General features: G+C 45.1%; 1 protein-coding gene across 1 annotated transcript in view; it reads left to right on the top strand.

The window, feature by feature from the left end:
• LOC135900529 (uncharacterized) overlaps window positions 1–26,616 on the top strand; it is a 69,020-nt gene extending 42,404 nt beyond the window's left edge. Inside the window, exons 6-8 of the mRNA XM_065430011.1 lie at window positions 15,587–15,861; window positions 17,682–17,971; window positions 26,031–26,616. Coding sequence (XP_065286083.1) covers window positions 15,587–15,861; window positions 17,682–17,971; window positions 26,031–26,407 — 942 coding nt within the window. The 3' untranslated portion in view covers window positions 26,408–26,616. The remainder of the gene's footprint in view (window positions 1–15,586; window positions 15,862–17,681; window positions 17,972–26,030) is intronic.
• The last annotated feature ends 256 nt before the right edge of the window (window positions 26,617–26,872 follow it).

Here is a 26,872-nt window from a genome sequence, read left to right as displayed (position 1 = left end):
CCGGAGATCATTCTGGATTTTATCTCGAATGTTTTTTTCACGCTCGAAAAAACATTTCGGAGCGAACATTGCGAAATCGGGCTGGATTTCGTGGCAACGCCCATGCACTTGGAGTCGCATAAGATCCCATCCGGGGACAAAGTTTCAAAGGCGTTTTGATGGCGAGTGGGCTCGTCGCGGCATCTCGCGGAGGCCGCAAAATCTACGGAGCGCATGGAATTCAGTTCTAAAACATTGTGGGTATACAGTTCTCATAAACACTTGAGGCTAAAGGTGCATTTACATTTCCGAAGTTGTGCTTTAGATTTTCAATTCCGGAGCTTTGTGAACTTAGTGTTCTTAGAAACAGTTAACGCCAAAGGTGCATTCATTTTATCAAGTCGCACGTCGGACCATACAACGAGACAATCCATATGAACACACTATCAGACAAGTTGACAAAGCACGCAGCGAAGTCCGATCAGACGAAGCGTTGTGAAGGTTCATTTGTGCCATCATGTCACAGAAAAAAAATCAACATTCTTTTTTTTTCACCTGCGCCAGAGCATAGGTGTCAAGACACTAAAACCAGCAAAGGTAACTACGTTCCTGATTATTTTTTCTACTTCGACTTTTATTCGCCAGGACACATTTAACCTCTTCAGTTTTCTTGCTCTCGCTACCCACGGTCTGCCAGAGCCATCCAGAGCGCATGCGTTTTCCTCGTGTTGCCCCCACCACCACGCGGCGCACTTCGGGGCGCGTTCGTTTTTCTCTGTCTGAGTGAATTTTGGCCTGCTAGAGTTTTGAACGCTTTCTGGAGGTAAAGGAAACAATGGTTGCTCACCGCCATCCCTGTGGAAACTCGACGGATTGCAACGCGTTCGCTTTAGGGCATCGCTTTGAATGGTATCGCAACCTCTCAGGAAAGTCTTTAGTCTCGCCGGTGTGGGATACCAGAGTGCGTATGGTTCTCTGTGGACTAAGCGTATCACGTTTTCTAATATTCAATCCGTAGCCACATTAGGTTACCAAAGTAGGCATTCAATTCTGGCCAACATGCTTTCATTGGCATTTTTTTTTCATTTCGGTGCCCTCTCCTCCTCTTTTTCCGGAAAGTAATGGGCCACGGGACTCTTCACTTGCCGGATACTCTCATTATATTATTGCGATAGCAATTATAGGGACACTTCAGGCGCATTCCTGCCATCGCTGTCATGTTTCGTATAAAGTCCAAGGCCGATAACATCGTCACCGCGTGCCGCATGCTGTATGTGCGAGTGAAAGCATAGGGGAGGAGGGGAGGGCGCGATGTGTGAGCCGGTGATGGTGGCTCAGATTTGGGTGCGCATGGCAGAAAAGGGAGGAGGAAGGGCGCCGCCTTCCGTCGTGAGCGATCCATCGGGGGAGTGGAGGGAGCGTGCCTTAAGATTATGTAATCTATGAATCTGCAATCGCACATCATGCTCATTTGCTTCGGCGCATTATGTACAGTGACTTTTGCTTAGAGACGTAGAGTTATTGGAGACTTACACGTATATTTAAATATCTTGTTGCGAGGTTTTGTGTATATATGCAGTGAACTTTATTTCTGGTGACACTTTTTGGGGGCCCTTTATCAAGCGGTATCTTCGCACTTGTATAATACATTGTAGCTTCGCTTTTCTAACGTATATTTTGCAGGACTCCTGCTTTTTATATGAGCACACTGTTGCGACTGCAATTTCAGTGCACTTACAACATACGACCGGTGACAGCTGCTCCTGCCCAATACAGTGGAACGAAGGACAGCGCCATTGATGTTTTTCCCTGGCCGTTGTATATGTATAAAAATGTTAACAAAGTTCTTGAATGACAAAGTCTCATTCAAATATTTGTCCTCAACTTGTTCATTTCATGGCATTCACGTTTATCATATCACCGGCATGCACTGCTGTGCTGGTTTCGATCTGATATAGTTCTGAAGTTCATGTGACATTTTCTTTACTCATTAAATAGACAAAAAAGCATGGAAGCATTGTTATCAGCTATTTCTGGCACAATGTTTGAGGCATACGAATACATTCTTTTATGAAAAACTACATATTTTACTTGTCTTGACAGTGCATAGCGTTCAAGAATTCGTTTGCAGCACATTTGGCAATGGCAATTCAGTTATTATTCCTGTATTTGATCCCTCCACAAATACTACAAGGAGGAGACCAAGCTGCAACGTGAGCTTGCGGAACGGCATCTTCTCACACACCTCACTTTGCACGTTAACAAGTAAAGTACCGCCATGCTCAGCTAAGGCGTGATCAAAGGTTTTGTCAGCAGGACTGCTAAGCGAAAAGCCACTTTTGGTCTTTGAGACGATGTGCATCTGTCATCAACCTTGGAAGTCTGTAGCAGACTGTGTGCACTAAGTGCATGCATCTATATATCCATCTCCTTTCTCTCCGCTCGTTACCTCTGCCTTGAATTACCGGTCGTGAGTCCTTAGTCGGACCGTCTAGAGCCTTTTCATGAAGCGGCACTGCCTTGAATAAGCTTGTGCGTATCAAAATATCATTCTTCGAGCAATCCATACTACGTTGATGCGTGCACAGCTCTTCTGGTCCCTCTTCGAGTGTTTGTTTTCACGCACGCTGCAGATAGGAACGCGGGTTATAAGTGCACTCTCAAGCAGAGAGTAAAACATTGGAGTATTTCATTGAACTTCACGGGACGACAAGGAGGACTGATAACCCAAAGTGTGGCACCCCTGCCTCGCTAATCGGGAGATCGTGTGAGGAAGCGCCTGGGTGACGCGCGGGAGCGCTTCGTAGCAGCCACCGTAGACAATCTCTGCTCATGCAGCGCTTTCTTTCTATACAGATGATGTGCGCTAGCCTGGCGCCATCTCGTAGACGTCGCCACCGCAAAGCCCCTCGAGCGCGGCACTATGCTTTTATTCGGACGTTTTCGCGATAACCTCCTCCTCCACCTTCCTTGCGATCTCTTCGCTCTCGGCGCTTTTTTCATCTGCAACATATCCAGCTTTTCTGGACACGAAGGTTTAGTTCTCATGAGTGCCACCAGGGGACGTAATGACCTTAAACTTTTCAAACTTCCCGCGGTGACGCGTGATGACGTTAACAGAACCAAAATAAAACAATTAAAAGCTATCGCTGCGCATTGAACTTCGCCACAATGCTTGCCCCGGCGGCGTTATCAGTGTTCTCAATAAAGCGTAGCTGCGCTCGTCGCCTGGAAATGACTTATCCTATCAGCATTCAGTCGCGACGAGTGATGATTGATTCTGGCGTTTTGATAGTTCTTTTCTTTCTTCTTTTCTTTTTCTTTTTTTTGAGAATAAGGAATAAACAAGCTAGGGTAATCGTCGGAAGCACCCCGCAGCCGCCTTTCTACAGTCGGCACATTATCTTCCGAACATCGCACAGCGTCTACGAGAGACGCCGTCATGGACGGCTTTTGTTTTGACTTGTCGATTTCGTTAAGGTGCCCCCAATTATTTCCCTGCCGACTTTGCTATCCACGCTCATGGGCTACCGCAGCAGCTCGTAACTATTTCGATGGATACATGGATAAGTCGGTTGTGCAACTTGAGGCAAAACGCACGACGCAAGAATTGTACAGACTGTATCTGTGTGGTCGTTTGTTAACATGCTATGGCCGAAGCTGCTCTCAATACAGTAGAATCTCGATAAACGGAAATCGGTTAAACGGAATCAACGCTTAAACGGAACAAACGCCTCGCAGTTGGTTGGTTTTGTATTAAGGCAATGTAAAAAAAATCCCGTTAATCGGAACTCGAATTTTCTGACCACCGTATAAACGGAACCGAAAATAGACTCGAAACCGCAACTTCACGTTCACGCAGAGCCCCATCGCGGTACGCATCACTGTCTGTATGTTCAAATTCACAGTGATGTAGGAACATGTCCGGAAAATACCGTGCAGAGCATTGTAGCTGATGTCTGTCCCCCCGATGAAAGCGAAGACGAGGATGAAGAAGTCGAACACGAGACTGCCGACTCTGATCCTGTGGTGACACCTGCGCAGGCGGAATCGGCAGTCCAAATGCTGAAGAGTTTCTTCCAACGAGAAGAAGGTTCTGAGCTGTTTTTGAGCAGCCTGTCTAGTATGAGTGGTGCCATTCAAAGAAAACGGTTGCGAGAGCTCAAACAAGCAAACATAAAGTCCTTTTTCACAAGCCAATAAATCGCAGTTCCCGCTGATTTCCACGGAATAAGTGGACTATTGAGATTTTTTTAAAAATTTTAGTAGTGCTCTGAAAAAAAAGTTCATTGCTTACCGCTTTTGTGCAATAAAGTTTGTGCCCGTAGCATACAGTCCTCTTTAATACCTAGATTTTGCACCTGAGATCCGCTTCAGCGGAGACTGCCAATTGCGCGCACGCCTGTCTCGTCGGGACCAAGCAGTCTGGAACGGATTGCGAAATCCTGAACCTGCTCTCGCTAAACGAAACTCCTGATAAACGGAACATATTTCCCCGGTCCCTTGAGGTTCCGTTTAACGAGAGTCCACTGTATTACGTCCCATTTACTGGCCACCGGGCCAGGTACACCTTTGGGCATGACATATACAGTACTTCCGGTTAGCTGTGAAAGTACTGTCCTGTCACGGCTTGTCACAGAGTGCATGCCCACGCCCCTCTCAAGATGGCCGCCATTCGCTTATAATTTTGTGTTCTTGCTATCATTGTCGTGCGTAATCTACACATAATACTCAGGCGCCCTCTAATGCTTTCACTTTTCGCTTGATTACGCCCACCAGTGTAATGCAAATAAGCATAGCTTGAACTCATTTTCTCAGAGATAAACGCTGAATAAAGTGCTGACGTCAGGCTGAACAAAATACTCGGCGAGATATGGCCGATGAATAAGTAATTGCCAACATTCTTATTTGGTAGACGTTAATTACCAAGAACGGCGGGTTCTTATATTACCACAAAGGACGCATGCTGGGCGGTGACTCCAATCATTTGCTCGCTACATCACACATCTACAGTGAAATTAAACTGGTTTCAGAAATTCCCGCGTATATTCTCTCGACCCTTAACTGCGACTTCACCGACCACCTGGACTCTTTCTTTTTTTTTCTCTTTTTGTACCTCGCTCCTTTCCCAATGTAGGGGAACGTGCTTCCACCAACGTTCGATTCTCCTTTTTTAATGAATGCATTCACTCATTCATTTAATCCTAAATTGCTGCAGAAGATAGCGTCTCACCTCCGTAATAACCATCTCTCTCACCTGGAATCTTCCATCGCAAAACAATGCTGCTATTTTGCATATGGCCGCATATACAGTTTTCTATGAATGTCCAGCAGCGCGCATGCAATTTTCGGTGGGTAACGAGACAGTACAGAGCCCCTTCTCGACTACTTCCACACTCAACACTCTGCTCCGTGAGCAACTATTACCCGGTTCCAAGGCAGACCACTATCGGAGAAAAATATCCTGGGAACATGGTCTCAGCATCATTCGACTCACAAGGCCACAGAAGACCAACTGTGCTTCTTGAAAGTGCCTGAACTGTGTGTACTGCAGGGTTCACTCACGATACCGCTTCATTCTTTTTCGTTATCTCTCTCTTATTTTAATACGTAGCATTAGGATTGTTAAAGTAGAAAAAAAGTGTAAGTGTGTGAAGTTTTGGCAAGCTGGTCATGAGGGAGAGGTAGAGAGGAGATGAGACCACTTAGAAAACTGCTTATATATATATATATATATATATATATATATATATATATATATATATATATATATATATATATATATATATATATATATATATATATATATATATATATATATATATATATATATATATATACATATATATAGATATATATATATATATGTGTGTGTATGTACATATATATATATATGCATGGTGGTATGCCCAGACACCACCGTCTTTTACACTTCGCTCCTAGAAGAAACAGGACGTGTATCAAGTAAGGAACAAAACACCACTGCAATTTAGGAAACGTGGCATAAATCATGAATCCGGGAGCTCACCGAGGCGCGACGTAATGCTTACCGCATTACTTTCGCATTTACCGCTAAATTACCAATAAATTTTTTCCCTCCCCATGTGTGCGGCATTCATTCGGGCACGTCCATGGTTAAACTCCTTGCCTTTCACACTTCCATTATCTGCCCTTTTCTTTAGTATATTGCCCTTCCTCTTGTCGGTGGCCTGCCTCATCTCTCACAGGACGAAGTATAAAATGAAAGATACCTAGCTGCACTAGTCAAGGGCAGCTTTTTTCGGATTCCTGATGCGTCGATTTAAAAGATACATTCCCTATCCAAGCCTAAATGACAGCGATACAGGCGAGGTCAGTTACTGTAGCTCGTGGGTTAGGACTAACGACGCTACTCACGCAGAACTTTCATCTTTTTCGTGGTTGTGAAGCGGAGTGAAAGGCAAGAGGGTAATTCGCCTTCCCGAAATGAAAAGTTCGCAATGACCCTCTGTGTTAAAATTGGACGTACGTCAAGGCCCCACAATACGAAACACCAAGTGATTATCAGCTAACAAAGAATGAACTCAGAATAACCGTTTTCAAGTGGATATAGGCTTTAAATTATACTAAGGACATCTTTACTTGAAATTTGCTTCCTTGCCATGAGGCGAAAGCAGACTAATAAGCATTTAAATTTACTTTATTCTTGAGACCTTCTGTGATTGTCCAGGTTGCTGTCATTTACAACTTCTTAGATTAAAAAGTCAGTTGTGAATAACAAATTATTTGTACAAATGAGTAAACGCACACACAACAAATATCCTAGTCCAGTTCTCAGTATTCACTCAATGGAGATGTAGCAGGTCTATACTGTCAAGCTGTAGTGATGTGAAGAACAAGGCAGCTCCAACAGAGTGAGTCACGAATATAACTCATTATAAAGTGAGCTAGCGCTGGAAAAGAAAATAACAATCAAAGCACAGCTATGGCTTCGCGCAAAATATTCCTCCATCCGAATCTGATCTACGAATAAAAAAAATTATGGGGTTTTACGTGCCAAAACCACTTTTTGATTATGGGACACCGTAGTGGAGGACTCCGGAAATTTCGACCACCCGGGGTTCTTTAACGTGCACTTAAATCTAAGTACACGGGTGTTTTCGCCCCCATCGAAATACGGCCGCCGTGGCCGGGGTTCGATCCCGCGACCTCGTGCTCAGCAGCCCACCACCATAGCCACTGAGCAACGACGGCGGGTTGATCTACGAATCAAGGCATCTGTTCGTAATATTGGAATAGTCGGACATTGCAGCGCAATCGCGGGCGCTGAATTGTGATCGGGAATGATTACGCCAGTGTTGGCTTCACGCCTGTAATCTGATTAGATAACTCTCTTTCGCTATTGAACCCGTGACGACATTCTGGATGCTTGAAATACATGGAGGCGCGTCTTGAGCCAAGCGATAACCTTGGAACAATGGTGAGACGCTAAAGGAAGCTCACTCGTAAAAAACAATAATAATGTACTGTTGCTTCAAATATTAGGTGAAATATAATGCTCGTGGTAAGAGGGGCCCCCAAGACTGCACAGCGGCGCAGGCGTACCAAAAGTTCCAGAGCTAAACACTTTCAGATTACTGGTAGTTATTAAACCAGTATTTCACGTGCAAGATTTGCCCTGTAGTCCATGGGCCTGTTCCATCATGGGCGCTGTGTCGGAACTCATATTTCACGTGACTTTACATATGTCACCATTAACTGTCGAAAATTTACGGTATTTACTTTTTTAGGTCTTAACATTAGACAGCCTAACTATATGCCGCAAACACCCATCTTAATACATTAGTACTTTTGTCCACGCTGTCCGCGCGTGTCCATCATGTCCGCGCTTCTCGATCTGTTGTAAAGTACTGAAGAATATATTGGTGACACGGTTCAACTTTCTGTAACCTACGCAGAAGCGTAGCGTGTACTAACACTACAATATCCAATGCTTTCCCAAAGCAGCTGTTTTACCGCGAAAGCGTTAAGGGCCCCGTATCTCAGAAAATATCGTTTCCGCATCGGCGGCGTTGTCACTGATGAAAAGTTTTCGCACATATTTCGGCGTATATCTATGCCATGCCTTGCTAGATCGACAGCGCATACCTCTTATGTTAAATCTTCTAAAACTGAGAAATAGGGCTGTGTTCTCCGACTCAAAACCGGCATTAGAGTGCATGCAGTCAGTTCGCCGATGCCGTTGTTATGAACAGCTAGCTGACATATGAAATTGTGAATGTTCACCATCACGTCCAACAAAAAGGTCACGAGTTTGTCTTCCGATAAGTACTTGGCCCATTGTGGAATCAGTCACTGCAGGGCAAAGGCCTCTCCCATACTTCTCCAACAACCCCGGTCATGTACTAATTGTGGCCATGTCGTCCCTGCAAACTTCCTAATCTCATCCGCCCACCCAACTTTCTGCCGCCTCCTGCTACGCTTCCCTTGCCTTGGAATCCAGTCCGTAACCCTTAGTGACCATCGGTTATCTTTCCTCCTCATTACATTCAATTCAATTCAATTCAATTTTTATTTTTCCAGAAACAATAGGTCCTGGAAAGGGTCAAGAGCTAAAAGCTGTCTCGACAGCTTGACTAGGCCCATGACCCCCTCTACAACGCAGTATTGATGTACAGCAACAGGTAGTGTCCATGACATCAAGAAATGCGAAGAACAATGTATTATACAGTAGCATAACGATAATTAATTAACAAATCTACAGCATATGATTTCAATATGTGTGTAATAACTTTATAGTTGTGAACATATGACAATACAAACAAAAAGAAGTTTAAAACACCAGAGTATAAAGAAAATAGAATACATACATGTTCATGTGAAACAGTACTTCCAAAACAAAAGGCAAACATACATAGCCATTCATTCTTTAGATACAAAATACATTCTCAGTCCTTTTACGCCGTAACTGATCACACATTTATGCTCATTTAGAATAAATGGAAGATTATGCTGTAATGACTGAACTTTATAATTATTTCGAAATTTCGGTCGAAACCAAACGTCATCATTACGTGTGGATAGTGTAATATGTCGTTTTCTTAGCGATGCTAGATTCATTAGAAAATCTTTGGAAGCTACAGTGGAAAAGTAAAAGGAGCGGAGCAAGCGATACGGATACATATATTCCGCCCTAATTATATTGTAGCTTATAAAAGCACTTCGCGTGGGAGACTGGTGATCAAGGTTTGCAATATGTCGCACGATCCTCTTTTGAAGTGCACCTATCTTTGCAACGTTTCCCTTTGTCGTTGTAGCCCATACAAGACCACAATAGTTAATATATGAAGCAAACAGTGCATGATAAATTTGGATTTTAGCCTGTGTTGGAAGAAGATGTCGGCAACGAGATAAGATTCCTGTCACTGCGGCTAGTTTACGACAAACATCTTCTATGTGTTTATCCCAACTTAAGTTTGAAGAAAACGTAACCCCGAGAATTTTGTGTTCGTTCACTACTTTAACTTCTTGGCCTTGGCATTTGACAGCATGGCATGATTTTACTATCTTATTTTTAGCTCTAAATATAACTACTTTCGTCTTCTTTGGATTTATTCTAATGCAATTCAAATTGGACCAGAGGTGTAATTTGTCAAGTATTTGATTACATTTGATAATTAGATCGTCTGCATTAGGACCCGAAATTAATATGCTGCTGTCGTCCGCATATATGATAAATTTTGCGGTTGAATCAATGCTCACAATATCATTAATATATATATTAAAAAGCAAAGGCCCTAACACGCTGCCTTGTGGTACACCGTTTTGCACTGGTAAAAAAAAGATTGTTGATTATCTATATATACTGCCTGCTTCCTGTTTTCTAATGCTATCTTCGGCTGGTCGTTTCTGAGCGCTCTAGAGCGCTCTCGCGAGCGGCGTTGTCTTCGGCTGGTTGAAAGAGGGTGCGCGCCCTGCGTTCGGCTGGTTCTTCTCGGTTGCTCTCCTCCATCTTGGAGCGCTCTGAGGCGCTCCGAGCCCTGTCGTCGGAGCAGTCATCGAGATTGAAACGTCATCGCAGCGCCGCGTCGCTGCTGTTGGCGACGGCCCACCGTAACCTTGGCAACCTAGGCCACTGCATGCTGGCGTCTCGATGAACGCTCGTCCCGCCGGCACGTCTGCCGGTTTTTCTGGCAGTGCCGGGAGCTCTGGATAGGCGAATCATCGGACGTTGGCAGTAGTCACGTGGTTTCGCATCGGCAATTTCATCCTCCGAGAGCGAATCGCACGTTCGGCTTGCGCGCTTGTCCTCTACCTTTGAGCTCGGCAAACGCCCGATCTACCCGACTCTGCTTCGGGGCATACAGGCGACCAGTCGAAGATACCATAAGTAAGACTTTATTAGAGCCAGAGGCGTTCCGCGGATTCCGCTAAGTGAAAGCTTGTAAATTAAAATATTATGTTTGAGACAGTCAAACGCCTTGCTAAAATCGATAAACAGGCCGAGAGTGAAAAGGTTGTCTTGAATATTTTGCACGATGATTTCTTTAATGGTTAGCAGGGCGCTTTCGGTTGATCGCCCTTTCCGGAAGCCGAATTGGGCGTCACATATAATATTCTTACAATGGAAAAATTTAGACAAACGAGTAAATATCACCTTTTCTAATCCTTTCGAAAAGATAGGAATGACAGAGACTGGCCTATAATTGCTTGTGTCGTTTCTGTCACCGCCCTTGAATAAGACGGTCACCCTACTTTTCTTCATTTCATCAGGATAGACGCCAGTTTCTAGAATCAGGTTAAAAATATGAGCAATCACAGGAGCTATGAATTCTATGACATACTTAACTGGTTTTATTTGAAGGTTACCTATGTCTAAGGCCTTGCTATTGTTTAAGTTCATGAATGTCCTGTAAACCTCTACTTCATCGGTAGGCTCAAGGAAAACGCTGTCAGTGCATGTGTTCGTCGGCTTTTCTGAATTCGGTATCTGATTTACTGGTATTCCAATGTTCGTGAAGTGACTATTGAAATGATCAGCAAGTGCTTTCTCCGATAGCTCACTTCCTTTATGGTTTATTCTTCCTACTGACGCGTTCTTTCTGGTGCGGCCCATAACGTCATTTATCAATTTCCAAACTACACTGGGCTGTTTCCTTGCAAGTTCAGAAAATATTTGCTGATAGTATGTTCGCTTGGCGTGTCTAAGCTCACCGTTTAGTTTGTTTCGCGCGCTTTTGAATCTAATCAAAATTTCTGGCGACCGAGTACGTAGAAAAGCATGGTAAAGCTTATTCTTGTTCTTTATCATTTTAATATGCGCGGGTGTGACCCATGGTTTTCTGATTTTTTTTTAGTGTTTAATTTCTTTGAAAGGAAATGTCCTGCCCATGCCCATTTGAATGTCCTGCCCATGCCCATTTCTTTTTCTTCATTTCAACTAAGATGTCATTACCTCGCGTTTGTTCCCTCACCCAATCTGGTCTTTTCTTATCCCTTAACGTTACACCCACCATTCTTCTTTCCATAGCTCGTTGAGTCGTCCTCAATTTGAGTAGAACCCTTTTCGTAAGCCTCCAGGTTTCTGCCCCGTAGGTGAGCACTGGTAACACACAGCTATTATACTTTTCGCCTGAGAGATAACGGCAACCTGCTGTTCATTATCTGAGAATGCCTGCCAAACACACCGCAGCCCATTCTTATTCTTATCATTTCCGTCTCATGATCCGGATCCACCGTCACTACCTGCCCTAAGTAGATGTATTCCCTTACCACTTCCAGTGCCTCGCTACCTATTGTAAATTGCTGTTCTCTTCCGAGACTGTTAAACATTAGTTTTCTGCAGATTAATTTTTAGACACACCCTTCTGCTTTGCTTCTCCAGGTCAGTTAGCATGCAATGCAATCGGTCCCCTGAGTTACTAAGCAAGGCAATATCATCAGCGAATGGCAGGTTACTAAGGTATTCTCCATTAACTTTTATCCCCAAATTCTTCCCAATTCAGGTCTCTGAATACCTCCTGTAAACACGCTGTGAATAGCATTGGAGAGATCGTATCTCCCTGCCTGACGCCTTTCTTTATTGGGATTTTATTGCTTTCTTTATGGAGGACTACGGTGGCTGTGGAGCCACTATAGATATCTTTCAGTATTTTTACATACGGCTCGTTTACACCCTGATTCCGTAATGCCTCCATGACTGCTGAAGTTTCTACAGAATCAAACGCTTTCTCTTAATGAACGAAAGCTATATATAAGGGTTGGTTATATTCCGCACATTTCTCTATCACCTAATTGACAGTGTGACAGTGTGACGGTAGCGGCTCACCGAGTCGTGCGGATGTTGACGATGCCATCGTGACGAAATCTGGGTCGGCGATATTGACGGCTCATGCGTCTTTGTGACGGCTCACACACAAACGCGCGTATGCTCGCACACGCATACACGCACTCGTGCGCATGCAGATTCAAATACGGAGACACAAACACGCACGCACACGCAAGTTCAAGTACACACGCACGCGCGCTCAACGCGTGTACAAGCATATACGCTCCCTCTCTTTCTCTGCTGCCTCGCAAAAGTATGCGCGTGCAAACAGACTGAATGGCACTCGTTCTGCAATCGTCGTTCTAACTCCAGCTCTAATAAATGGCTTTATGGTTTAAATTTGGCGCTTCTTCAAGTCAATGTGCCCTCTGCCCATAGGGCACAATATCATTTGCTCCTGTCGTGTGACATAAACCACCTATCCCCGACCAAAACCTTGCTTTAACGCACCCCCAATGTTCCGACTAAGTGCCATAAATGCATATGTTGTTACAAAAGACCACCCTCTTGGTGCAGACAGTTGAAACTTGTTGATAATCGGCTAGTATAACAAAATTGTTTAAAATTTTGCCCATTCAGTTAGGCATATGAATTACACACAGGATGGTCAAGGTGCAATATCCAGAATTCCTGAGTATGTCCATGCTACAAGGTACAATAGTATATTCTTTAACGTAACACAAAGATATGCGCAAGCTTGTTGTTATGTTGTCCAAGGAATAAAATATGATCATAAAAGCAATGACTTAACAAATAAGCAACCCATTCCTATGTTTTAGGAAGTAAAAGTCCAAAATATAGTATTTGAAGAGCACTCCTGAAGAAACCAAAACTGAAACCAAATCATGAGTTTTCTGTTTTGGCCATCTGGTGGAAAACTGCCGAACTCACTCCTACGCGGCGTTAAAAAAAGATTGATATCACGGCATCGAACAGCTGCCAGCAGGAGGCGGAACGATAGGTGCTGGTAGTTAAACGACTCAACCACGGCTTCGAACGTTTGCGCAAGTGATACGCTCGGGTTTTTATAAATACCACGTAAACTTGCACGACTATGTCAAAAATCGCTTTCCGGAACAGTGTTACGCCATGTGTAGAGAGTCAAGAAAGGCATCAATCGAAAGCCGAGTCTCCGGACTACATACGCTGCAGTGACTTTTACGATAGACGCCGCAGTTTTATCACAGCTATAGTTTATGTCTCGAAAATCGAGAACAAATTTTCCACGTTTCCATAGGCTTCCATTACGGAATCTTTGACCGCTTTGGGAAGAAAATTCTTGCTTGTCACAGCGTGATCACTGCATTTGGCTCATGTGGATTGTCTTCCAGAACATGTCTGTCACCTGCCTTTTTCAATAATCGACCTGTAGCTTTTGTTATTCGCGAAAAACCCGCTCGTTCCATTGAAAACGCGCTATCTTCGTGCCATGGCCGCTTGGGGCGCTAGTTGGTACGCGTCCAGAAAAGCTGGATATGCTCCGCTCCTCGTTCGCTCTCTTCCTTCGTTGTGCTCGTTCGCTTGGTTACGAGGTAGGACGTCGACGCTCGCTGCAGGAACGGGCGCCTAATAACTGCACTCTGAAAACACCAAAAACTCAATACTGAAATGCTGCCATTTCCTCCCCTGCGCTGCGTGTGTGTCAACACTCCCCCTACTGCCTACACTCAGAAAATACTTCCGGAACAGATGTCACCACCAATAGTATAAGTAGGACAGGGCAACATAGCGAATGTCACAGTCAAAGTTGACAAATAGTGGTCAGAGGATTCACATATATACAAAACTTGCAGACACTTAGCTTTGCTTTGGTCAACTCCCACGAATGAACTGGGAATGATCATGCTTAGAAAAAGCAATAAATATTTTAGACACGCGCTATGCCTGAAATGCTGCCCTTGTAAGCGCAATACACAGCTGTGTAACACGTGTGCTTACGAATCAAATGAGCTACGGCCCGGCGCAACTGTAAACTGCCCTCGCCACACGCAACACCGGTATTGCATGAACGCTGGTTCACAAGGCCGTCAAACGTTAACTAGGCACCCGTCGGGGTTGCTTAGTGGCTGTGGTGTTCGGTTGCTCAGCACGAGGTCATGGGATGAAATCCCAGTTACAGCGGCCGCATTTCGGTGGAGGCAAAATGCAAAAGCACCGTGTGCTATCGCATGTCCGCATTTTTTTTTTCGTTTATGTGCACGATAAAGAACCCCACGTGCTCCAAGTTATTCCGGAGTGTCCCACTGCGGCGTGCCTCATAACCAAATCGGGGTTTTGTCACGTAAAATCCCATAATTGAATAATTATGTAACTTGGCGGCCAACAATAGAAACATATAAAAGTATAGAAATATAAAATAAACGCCGCCCAATAGTACTGCTCGATCACGTGTTATACGCTGTGGACCATTGGTGCAAACATGGACAGCCAGGATATATGATTGAACCTTTTGTTGACAATCAAAGCGGAAAAAACAATAATTTATGCTTCACAGAGTAGCAATGAGGATGCGCAGATCACATCAATAGGTTAAAGCCATCAACATAATCATACCGGTACTCACTGCTTGAGCGATAGAGCCAAGGAAAAGAAAGGGGTGTGGTGATATATTGAGACCTGCAATGTCATATACAGCGAGTCAAGGCGGACGCAAGGCTAAGGTGGCTTTGCGGGCATGCTCGTCGGTGTGCCTGCACATTCGTTAATATCAGTTTACATGTTGTTAAGCTTGTTCATTAGGTAGGACTCGCGGACTCCGAGGTCCTGATGACACGTATAGTCGCGTTCAGTTTTTCAAAGGAATGACCCAGTAAGCCAACGTGTTTAGAAGGCGGAAGGTTAGCGAGCGTATTAGTGAGCGATCTGTGGTTATTGATGCGTATTCTGAATGAAGTTTCCGTTGGGGCGATAAATTGCTTTCTGCAAACACAGACGGTGCAGAGGAAAATACATATAACGTTGGAGCTATCAAAACTAAGTGAGTCGTAAATTTTTAGGGCGAAATCCGAAAGCGTGATAGTGACGTGTCATGTGGTTTTACTTGTACACATATCTTGTAATGTGCTTCGTAATCAACACTTGTGCATGAACGCTTCAAGCCCTAAGACGTCGAAAATATAACTACTCGTTAGCAAAGCACTTCCAGAGAAAATGTTATTGCAGCACTGTCTATTTATTTTCATGTTTTACAATATTGAACGAAAGGTCGTTCTGTAAAATATATTCAAGGATGTTGCATGCCCTGTGATAGAACAATTTTTCGTACCTGCCTGAAATCTGGCTCGCGTATCTGGAGCGCAGATGGCGTGGGAGATAATGCCAAAGACGTGGATCAAGTTCTCGACCCGAGTGCTAGTCCAGGACAGGCGGGACCTCGCAGAGCTGAGGCGTATGGCACAGATTGTTCTGGATGGCGTGAAGAACGACTATCGCACGGTGGTCACGTGGCGCACGAAGCTGGGCAAAGTGAAGGTGCTGGAACACCTGAACGTTCTGCGTTGGCGCCTTCCCGATGAGCGCGACTACGACTACGACATGTCCCTGCGTTCTCCTCTACTGCATGCCAAGGTCAACAGGTGACGTCACTGTCTGCGATGTAACGCATTATCCCATATCTCATTCTGTGAGAGACAACAGCTACTTCATTGGCGCAAGCCTTAGGTCGCTTGCGGATCTGCCGCCCCAGTCGTTCACTTACTGCGTACAATTCCGCTGCTGGAGCACGACATGGCGGGTCTGTCTCTCGGCTGCGGCAGAAGCATGCGAATAGGGCTCAAATACAAAACAGTTCGTGTACCTAAATTTATGCGTATGTAGTATGGTTGCGACTGCTCGGTGTCACTGCTGTATTGGATCTCCTTTTCCTCGTGGTACATGTGTCCGATGATAGCGCATGTCTTCCTCTTCTATTCCCAACAGGTAATGCAGTCACAAGATTTAAATAGTCCGACACTCCTCTTACACCTCTCACGCGAGAGGTGACGCAATAGAGAGTGTCGTGCGCAGCGACTCTGTCCTTCTCTAGCCCCCCCAACTCGCTCAAGATCTCTTTGATTCACTTCAACCAGAGGTCGAATCACCTACCAACTTTTTTTTAAACTCAGCTCTCCCGCAGGCACGTAACTATTTTTGAAGTTTTACTAGATGAAATTCATGGAGATTGAATATATCTTCCGACAAAGTTAACCTAAACATCCACACCTTAACTGCTGAAAGTGATAGTTTCGAAAGGGCTGTTTAATGCTTCCTGTTCAGTTATACTTCGCAGACCAAAGAGCCACAGCACTTGTAGGAACTAGCAGCTAGAAGACCCCCTTGACATTTGGTACTTAACATGCAATGACTAAGGACACACTTTGTAACGTTGTAATGCGTAATAATCATGACTGGGGACTCGCTACGCAGTGCCTGCCATTAAAAGACGCGAAAGCCCATGAGACAAAGGCCCTCCACGCCGCACTGAGGATGTGAAAGTCGAAGCCATCGACATAATAGGGGGCCTGAAGGCAGTCAGTGTAATTTATTGGACGTTTGGTCTTAGCAAGAAGCACACGCCAAGCAACAACAACACGCTCACTTTCTTCGAATACTTACGTGGCATGAACAACCCTCCTCCACGGCCAACGGTCGTAGGTGCCGGTTCAGCTATTGAACGTAGGAGCAGCGAGGCTTAAAGTTTCACAAGTCATTTACTTCTTGAGCTGCCTTCATGTCACACATTTCGCTGGTGCATGCCTGGGAAATATAAGGCATATCACTTCTATCAAAGCATCACATGCACTCAGTAGAGCATCAGTAAATGAAGCTGCTTGGTAGTTAACTGGGAGTTAATATGTTTTGCGTAGGGTTCGTTACCAAGCGTAGCACCACGATTGTGCATGCTAACCTTCAGCAAAGTTCATAACACGCTTCTTCTTTGCAGTGGCAACTAGCTATTGTATCAAGGAATTGATCAATTTAAGTGCACATAGTCTGAGCGCTAAACATAGGTCTTACGCTGGTTCACATTGCTAGCGTAGCATTAATATCAACTACAAACCTGTTGCTTCAAAAATTAATAAAACTAGTTTTTATTGCCTATTGGTGGGGGACAATCAAGACCTTTATTCTTATCGCTAAAAAATTATTGAGAGCTACATAACATTTGTGCCATATGCTCACTATCTTTCCCTTAGCAACAAACTTTTTATATTTAGGCGAGTAGAGCACCTCCAAAGAGGGCTTAGGATGCACGGCCACGCCCCATTATCACCTGCGTGTGCCCATTGTAACCTAAGAGCAACGCACTTTTCTTTCCGCGTCCTTCTTTACCGTCACGTTTTCCCCGTGCCACTTATTAGGCCGGCTTGCTCACGATCCCTTCAATGGGCCGCTCCCCGTGTGCGCGCATTCTCAGGACGTATTTCTCGAGAGTGGCTTCGCTAAGGCTGCTCGCTCGATGGGAGAGCGGCGATACTTCCTGCATCGACGACATTCGCTCCGACCCAGAATGCGTCGCACCCGAGCGAGCCTTGGTGCGCTACGAGTACGACCGGAACCTCCTCTGGGTGACGCCCGGGGCCCTGGTGCAGCCGCTCTTCTACAGCGGCGCTGAACCGCACATCAACCTGGCCACGCTGGGGGCCTTGCTGGCCTACGAACTGTGGAGCGCGGCCCGTAGGCATGTCCCAGCTCTGCAACCACCTGGTACGCCGTCGCGGTGGGCCGACGCGCCGGATACATATGAGGACCATCATGGGCGCATTCGCGCTATGTCGAGCTTGACTTTGTCTTGCTCTCTGGAGCTTAAACCGAGCATTTCTTAACGCAGTCATGCATCTAGACTTTTGCGATGGTCCGTTAACAAGGATGTAGAGCTCTAAAAGCCCACTTCCATTCCAACCAGTGGCGTAGCCAGAAATTTTGTTCGGGGGGGGGGGGCTACGCCACAGGCCCCATGTATATATATATATATATATATATATATATATATATATATATATATATATATATATATATATATATATATGCACGGAGCCAGTGGCGTAGCTAGAAATTTTGTTGTTGCAATTAAAAGACAAAGTTTAATTCTAGTGACTACTGGTTTCAAATTTTTTATTTAGGTGGTCAATTATTCATTAAAAATTGGCCAAATCGAAAATTTTCAGGAAACGAAACTATCAAGTTTAAAACTCCGTGACTCAACAATGAAAAATGATATCACAATTCTGTGAATTGCATCTAATAGTACATCTACAGCGGACAAAATGGATATGTTACACATGAATCTCAAAACAAATTTAGTATTGTAGAAATACGGCTTGTGTAGAACCCTTGTACACAACGTAACCAATTCACGTAAGATACAAATTGACATAGCAAACTTGTCCGCTTTGACTGTTATAATTGATGCCGTTTACAGAACCACAATGTCTGTTATTCATGCATAGCTATTAGTTTGTAAACGTCGTGCTTCTATATTTTCAAACTTTCGAATTTTTCAAAATATTTTAAACAACATTCAGGCCCTAAATCAAAGTTGTGTTTCCAACAGAACTAGGATTTAACTTTCTCTCTCAAATGCAACGAATTTCAATAAAAGCGATTAGCAAGATTTCTAAGAAAAGGGTTTCTGCGTTTTACAAGTATTTGAATAGGCCGCGTCGGATTGGGCCCGAGCTAAAGCTTCCTCTTAAACAATTTGTCAAGGGATCAAATCCATGAATAATAACTGCATGGTCATTGGCAAAGATGCTGCAAACGAATTCTTGAACGCTACGCACAGTCAAAACAATAAAATATGTATTTTTTCATGAAAGAATATACTCGTATGTGCCAAAAATATTGCCCAAAATAAATGATATCAATGCTTCCATTTTTTGTCTATTTAAGTAAAGAAAATATCACACGAACTTTAGAACTATATCAGTTCGAAACCAGGAAAGCAGTGCATGCCGCTGATATGAAAAATTAAAAGGCAATGAACTGAACAAGTTGAGGACAAATATGTTAATGAAACTTTGTCATTCAAGAACCGTGCTTACATTCTTGTATATATGCAATGGCCAATGAAAAATCTCAATGACGCTGTAATTTGTTTTAATGTATTACGCAGAAGCAGCTGTCACCGGTCGTGTATCGTGAGCAATTGCACCGAAATCAGTCGCAACAGAGGGCACGTATAAAAAGCAGGAATTCTGCAAGATATACGAGGGCAAGTCAAATGAATGTGAGCCAATAACGGGGTACTTCTTTTAAAAGTAGTCTTGATGAGAATTTAGACATTTGTCCCATTGACTAACGAGTCGCGTGATTCCCGTCTTATAAAACTCCTTGGGTTGCTGCTTCAAAAAGTCTGTATCTGGTTCTCTTGAGCTGTTTTTTCGGTTGCCCCAAAATGTAGAAGTCGCAAGGTGACAGGTCTGAGCTGTATGGCGGATGCTACAGCGTTTCTCACTTGTACTTTGCCAGTTTTGTATTAACCACATAAGCGACGTGGGGACAGACATGGTCGTGGAACAAGATGACCCCATTCGTCAATTTTCCACGTTGTTCGTTCTTGGTTGCGACACACTGCCGTTCTGGCGTTTCACAATATCGGAAACAATTGATAGCCTCTCAAGATTTAGCAAATTCTCTCAGTAATGGACCCTGACGACTGAAAGAAAAGTCAACAACACCTTTCCAGCGGAAATGATGGCCTTTGCGTTCTTTGGGCGTGGTAAATTCGAATGTTTCCACTGTAAGCTTTGCCGTCGTGTTTCCGGCTCGTAGTAGTGGCACCAAGGTTCGTCCTCGATCACAATTGCAAACATGAAGTCGTCATCCTCATTGTGATACCCGATCAGATGAGTCAAGGCAGCGCGAAACGTCTGCGTCTTCTCGCTATGGATCAAACTCTTGGGGATCCATTGCGCACCAAAGAGCCGATAACCGAGAAGCTCATGAATTAAGGCGTGAACCGAACCATGACTTATGTTCAGACGGTCTGCCAGTTCATCGATGCTTATCCTCCGTTCTTGTTTCATCAGCTCATGAACCTTTGAAATTGTGTGGGGGGTGATTGCACGATGGTTTTGGCCCGGTCTTAGAATGTCTTTACAACGTCCTTTAAACCGTTTGCTCCAACGCTTCACAGTGGTCAATGAAATGTCGTGTTCAACGTAAACGGCAGCCATACGGCGATTAATTTATGTTTCGGAAACACCTTTAGCTGTCAAAAACTTCGCGACACCGAGCTGTTCAACTTTTGCAGTGTCCATTATGTGACGCAACCATATTCAACCCAGTGTATGAGAGCATTAAAGAACATTTATCTTCACACCTGCGTGTCACTTTTGTAAATGAGACATGCCGTTCTCCTACGCGCATGCCTCGCAGATAATGAACCGAACCATTATTGCGCGGTTAGGGTAGGCGCACTTCATTTGACTCGCCCTCGTACATTAGAAATGCAAAGATACAATGGGATATACAAATGTGAAAATACGGCTTGATAAAGGACAAAAAAGTGTCACTAGAAACATAGTTCACTGCATGTATACACAAAACATCGCAACAAGATATTTAAGTATACGTATAAGTCTCCAATAAGTCTATGTATGTAAGAAAAAGTAACTGTATGTAATGCGTCAAACAAGGCAAATAAACATGTTGCACAATCATAGATTCACAGAATCCTAGATTCCGCCCCCATTCCATCCACTCCCCCCGATGTATTGCGCGCGACGGACGGCGCCGCGCTTCCTCCCCGCTTTTCTCCTTTGCGCACACAAGACTGAGCCACCATCGTCGGCTCACCCATTCCACCCTACGCTTTCACTCGCACATACAGCATGCAGCGCGTGGTCACGATTTTATCACCCTTGGACTTTATACGAAACATGAGGGCGACGGCAGGAATGCGCCTGGAGTGTCCATATAATTGCTTTCGCAATAATACAATAAACGTATCCGGCAACTGAAGCGTCCCGTCGCCCATTACTTTCCGCAAAAGAAGTATCAAAATCGAACTTTCACCATGCGACAATTCGCTTCGCCGCAACCATGTATTTTTTTTCTGTGGGGCGGAGGCACCGAAATGGGGGAAAAAAACGCATGGGAAAGTATGTTGGCCAGAATCGAATGCCTACATCGGGCACCTAATGGGGCTACAGAATTAATACCGAAGAAAACATGAGACGATTGGCCCACTGAGAACCATACGCATATTGCTCAGTATCCTGCACCGGCGAAACAAGACTTTCCGGAAATGTTCCGCTCAAGGAACGTGGTGCAATCCTTCGAGTCCCCACAGTGATGGCGGCGAGCGACCATTTTTTTTTCTCGTCTGCTAGCCAGAAAGTTTCCAAAACTCTGTCAGGTGAAAATCCGCTTGGCCAGAGCAAACCGAACGCCCACCGAAGTGCACCGCGTGGTGGTCGGGGCCATACGAGAAAAACATATGCGCTCTGGCTCGCTCTGGCAGCCCGCGGGTAGGGTAGCGAGAACAAAAAAAATTGAAGAGGCTCGTGTTCTCGGCGAATAAAAGTCAAAGTAGAAAAAATAAACAAGAACGTAGTTACTTTGGCTGGCTTTAGTGTCTTGACATGGTTGTTCTGGCGTAGGTTAAAAAAGTGTTGATATTTTTTTATGTGACATGACGGCACAAATGAACCACCCCAACACATCGTCTCACTGGACCTCACTGCGTGCTTTGTCAACTCGTCTGCTAGTGTGTTGATTTGGCTTGTCTCGTTGTATGTTCCGATGTAAGACTTTATAAAAGTCAATGGACCTTTGGCGTGAAATGTTTATAACAACATTAAACCCACAAAGTTCCGCAATTGAAAATTTAAAGCACAACTTTGGAAATGTCAATGCACGTTTCACATCAAGAGCTTATGAGATTTATACCCATAAAGTTTCGCAATTGATATCCATGCGCTCCATAGATTCCGTGGCCTCAGTGAGATGCCGCGGCGAGCCCGCTCACCATCAAAGCGCCCTTGAAACATTGTGCTCGGATGGGACTGCTTGGCGTTATGTGACTGCCGGTGTATGGGCGTTGCCACGAAATCCAGCCCGAGTTCGCAATCTTCGCGGTTAAATGTCTTTTCGAGCGTCAAAAAGATATTCTAGACAAAATCCAGAGTGATTTCCGGCGCCGGGGGTCGCTTTGGTCGGCGGTGCATGGACAGCACGAAAAAATTTCGGGGGGGGCTGAAGCCCCATAAGCCCCCCCCCCCCCCCCCTGGCTACGCCCCTGATTCCAACCTATCGATTCTTTGGCTGATTTAATGGTGACACTATCGATGTTGACAGTACTTTACAAATGGGCTGTGGTTTGACTTTTTAGTGAACTACACCGGGATGTCACAAGAGCTTAGAGCAAAGAAATATCATACATAAACTATGGCGCAACCAAATGGTTTCCAACCATTCTCCCATTCCCGGGCTTTAATTCCTGCTCCTTAAAGGGGCACTAAAGGTTACTATAAAGCCAAGTTAAAGTGATAAAGTAATGCTCTAGAGCGTCTAAGGCATCAATATAATTGCGAACAGAGCTTTAGTAACCGAGAAATTGAGGTAAATGCATGACACGATTTGAGACCCTACAGCGACATACCGGTACCAGCCCGATGACGATGGCACTCCTCATCATAAATTATGTCACTAGTACTCAACTACTCACATTAAAAAGATAATTTCATTAGTTTATAAAACGGAAAAAATGCTGCTTGTCTGCTTCTGTTCGATTCTAAGAAAATATAACACTTTGACGTTACCCTTCAGTAGTATGGGTAGTCGAAAAGTTTCGTTTTCGCTCGACTCTGCGCCGCGCGCGCTTTGAAGTTTCAGTTGTTTCATTATCGCGTCGTGCTGCGCTGGTTCTGCTGGCTCGTGAAACTTGCATTTGGAACAAGCAGCGAGAATGCCACGTCCATGTGATGTCGTGTGATTCACGAACAGTCCGCGGAACTTGGCCAAGGGCAGTTGCAGCGGCGAATCCAACGTTACTTATCACTGTGTGCCAACGAGTGAACCTCTCCGTTCGAAGTAGATAAGTGCCGTATATCTGCTACAGCACGTTAGCAAAGAGCCGAAAACCCCATAGTGTGCTCGCGGCACTTTCCTTCACAGGATTACGAGTTCAACGCCGACTTACTGAAGTCGCGTGGAGTACCTGTCAAAGCAATTATAATATTAATAATAATACCTTTATTGCCAATGATCAAAACAGTACATTCATACAGGCCTGCCAAAGCCTTTGAAGGCTTGAGCGGCAGCGCCTGGCAGGCAGCGAAACCATACACGGTACATTGATATACCACTTTAAGCAGCGAACTCAAGTATAGAACACACACAAAAAAGGTTATTAGAATTTATACATTGTCTATGAAAGAAAATTACATTGAGCATAATGGAACACAGAAGTACAGCAATGCGTGTAAACAAAAATTACCATGAGATAATGCATAACCACATACCAGACTGACCGTCATGGTGCAAGGGAATTGCATATAGTCACATGCACGAACACAAGCAATAACGGTAAATAAACGGAACAAGTACGCCTTTACGAACAGATGCGCCTTAGCAGTCTCTTTAACTTACATTTCTTTCCCGTAGCCCTGTTCCGTCGGTCTTGCCTGTATTCTCCGAAGCGAAAGAACAACTGCAGGTCAAAAACGTGGCGCTGAGTGCGGCATTTGGTTCTCACGAAGGAAAAGCTACAAATGTTCCAATATCTACATCCATGACATACAGTTGCCGTCGTAGTAGTACGCAACCACGCCGGCAGCTCGAGCCCTCAGCAGCAGGTCACGCTCATCAGCGCTTAAATTGCTGAAGTCGTGCCCAGCATCGCGAGCCAATGTGTCGTTGTCAGGGTCGTCCATTGCAGCAACGAGCGTCAAAGTTGGTGTCATAAAATAAAGAACCAGCGTATCGTCACGCGCTTTCCCTTCCGCCAGCCACCATAGTTCCGCTTTCGCGCCGCTGTCAGCTCTGTCTTGGCTCTGTTTCTGGCCGCGCGTTCGCGTTTGGCGCAGAAAAGCCGTAGCGCCGTCTGCGGGCACCGTTTTACTCACCGACTGCTCAACGTCACTATGAGACCATGACGTTCCCACTCCTCGATCGGAGGGCGGGTGATTTGAACTGCGCTAGAGGTATGCGAACGCTTCAGAACGCATTTTCTCTTAAAATAAGTCTCTTCTTCGCATGAAACAAACGTTTCGAGGTTTCTGGGATGGTATTTCAACAGTCCACGTTGACTTCATGTTAACCTTTAGTGTCCTTTTAAGTGCACAGAAAGTATAAATTATGAGAATTGTCTACAAATGCGTAAGCATTCTTTGGCTCGGCTGTCACTTAGCTTTTGTTCTTGTTTACCACATTTTAGTTGTTCGCACATGCAATGTCAAATAATTTCTACAGGTGTCGTGAACATAAAGATGTCAGTTCATATTCCAATTTTTTAAAGCATTGTTAGTATCACAGAGACTACGACGGGTGTATTCGGAGCTTGAAAATACAGTGTTTAGTATTACCACTTTGGCTACGGTATGTCACGAATCCGCGACATACCACATTTGCGGCACTGAATGGCTCTAGCAAAGTCTTGTCCAAAGACAAGAAATGTTACTTTTCGGCAGGGAAAGGACGTGAGGTCCTATTATAATACACTCTTAAGCAAAATTACACCCTTTGGGTCGTATCTTGCTACACAACGGTAATCATCATCTGTCTTGTCCGCATTTCCTTTCTTTAACGCTGCGAGCCCGGCACTTCCAAGCCACGAAGGGCATGTGCGTTACAGCTTGACACAGCATTCCCGGCAGGAAAGTAGCGAGCGCCCAATTTTCAAGAAAGGAAACGCAAGCAAGGCAGATGACGATTATTGTGTGGCAAGATACGACCCAAAGGGTTTACATTTGCTAAAGAGTGCAGAAAAGTGCTTCGCACATGCCTTGAGCTGGAGGATACAAGCGACAACAGCTCTCTAAGAAGAAGAGAATTGGTGCGAAGTCAGCGTGTGTAGCCGTTGGCGCAGCCAGAAATTGTTTTGAGGGGCGAGGTGGGAGTGAGCGCCATGCACTTGACTTTGGTAGGTGGGCGGGGTACCATGCGGCTTTTTTCACGAGTTATTTTGTACCAGGCATTCATGGCGACATAAATTTCAGTGGTAGGGGAGGGAAGGGAGGATAAGGGCACGTGCCTCATGTGCCCCCCCCCCCCACCCCTGCCTGGCTATGCCACCTCCCGGAGTTTGCCAGCGTTAGCACTGACAGCACCGTACACTGGTTAGCCGTCGAAAGCCCACGCCAACCATGAAATCGACCAGGATGCAAGGGACGGACAGCTTTTTGTGCGCGCAAAGTGCTGTGTGCCCTGTGTATGAACGAAAGTCTCAACTGCTTCCAGTATTTTCAACGCCCACAGGTTACAAGAAAAAGTCGCGTCGCCAATTCGTGTATTATATTGTCATCTTGTCATCGTAATTGTCAAACAAGCAGTTTTGTGGAAGTTCAGCCAGGAACTGCCTCAGACGAGGGCAAAATAAAGTTAAAATCTCCTGCAACATTTTATTTTCTGCCATGCCTTCATTAATTTCGACATGAAAGGGTTAAGCACGTTTGTTTCTCCTGAGCAGGGTGCCCCACATTTCTCGCTGGTGTGCCTTGAATTTGTCTGAAGTATTTAACATCTGTCTCATAAAGCCCGCATTTGTTCTTCCTTGTTTCGGTCAAATGTGACGGTGGCGCTGCATGCGGCGCCCGCGCAGGTGACGTGTCCTCGTTCGAGGATGAAGTCTCCTGTCTCGTGACAGCTTACCGCAACATCACCAACGACACGACCCCGGCCAAGTTCGTGGCGACCGAAATATACAGCCGGCAGATGGCGTTGCGCACCGTCATGGACTCCGCCCGCAAGTCCTTCCAACCGGCCAGGCGCTCAACGGGCAGGTGGCCCGACGTGGGCGAGGCTCAGCTTCTGTTCGTGCGCTACTGCTCGCTGTTCTGCGCGCGCCAGTCTGCGGGAAGGACGCGAGTCGCGCAGTGCGACCTGCCCGTGGCGTCGATGCCCGAGTTCGCGATCCTGTTCCGCTGCGGCCGCGTCGATAACTTGGGTGCAGTGGCCGCCGACTGCGGGCCTACGTAGGTGCGGGTCAAGGCGTGGTTCGCGACGCCGACATAGCTGTCAACCTGTGGCCGTTACTAGCACCGTCGTTTCGACGACGTCGTCCTGCTGTTTCGAGGCACACTCGTTATCCTTGTATATCGCCTAATTTTTCTCTTTGGTTAATTTGATCGGTTTCTTAATGCATTCACGCCTAGTAATAAAATAACCAAACTTTTTTTCCAATTCCATGAAGCCTACTCGTGTAATCCCTTAGTGTAACGTAATGTGATGTCATCAGCTCAATGTAATGTATTCATTTTGTTCAATAATCTTGTGCTTCGTGAGAGACACTCTATATGAGCGGCGGTGAACAAACAATGCGTGAGCCATCGGTCTGAATGCGATGAGTGGCGACAGGCGTCCTACCGAAGACGAGTGAATGGACATTGAGCAAGGCGCCCTGTTTTTTTTTTTTAGACAAATTGAGTAGACAATTGAGTAGAA

This window comes from Dermacentor albipictus, chromosome 5 (genome assembly GCF_038994185.2).
Source record: "Dermacentor albipictus isolate Rhodes 1998 colony chromosome 5, USDA_Dalb.pri_finalv2, whole genome shotgun sequence".
NCBI classification, from domain to species: Eukaryota; Metazoa; Arthropoda; class Arachnida; order Ixodida; family Ixodidae; genus Dermacentor; species Dermacentor albipictus.
Note: the sequence above shows the minus strand (reverse complement) of the source record. Positions and strands in the feature narration are given on the sequence as shown.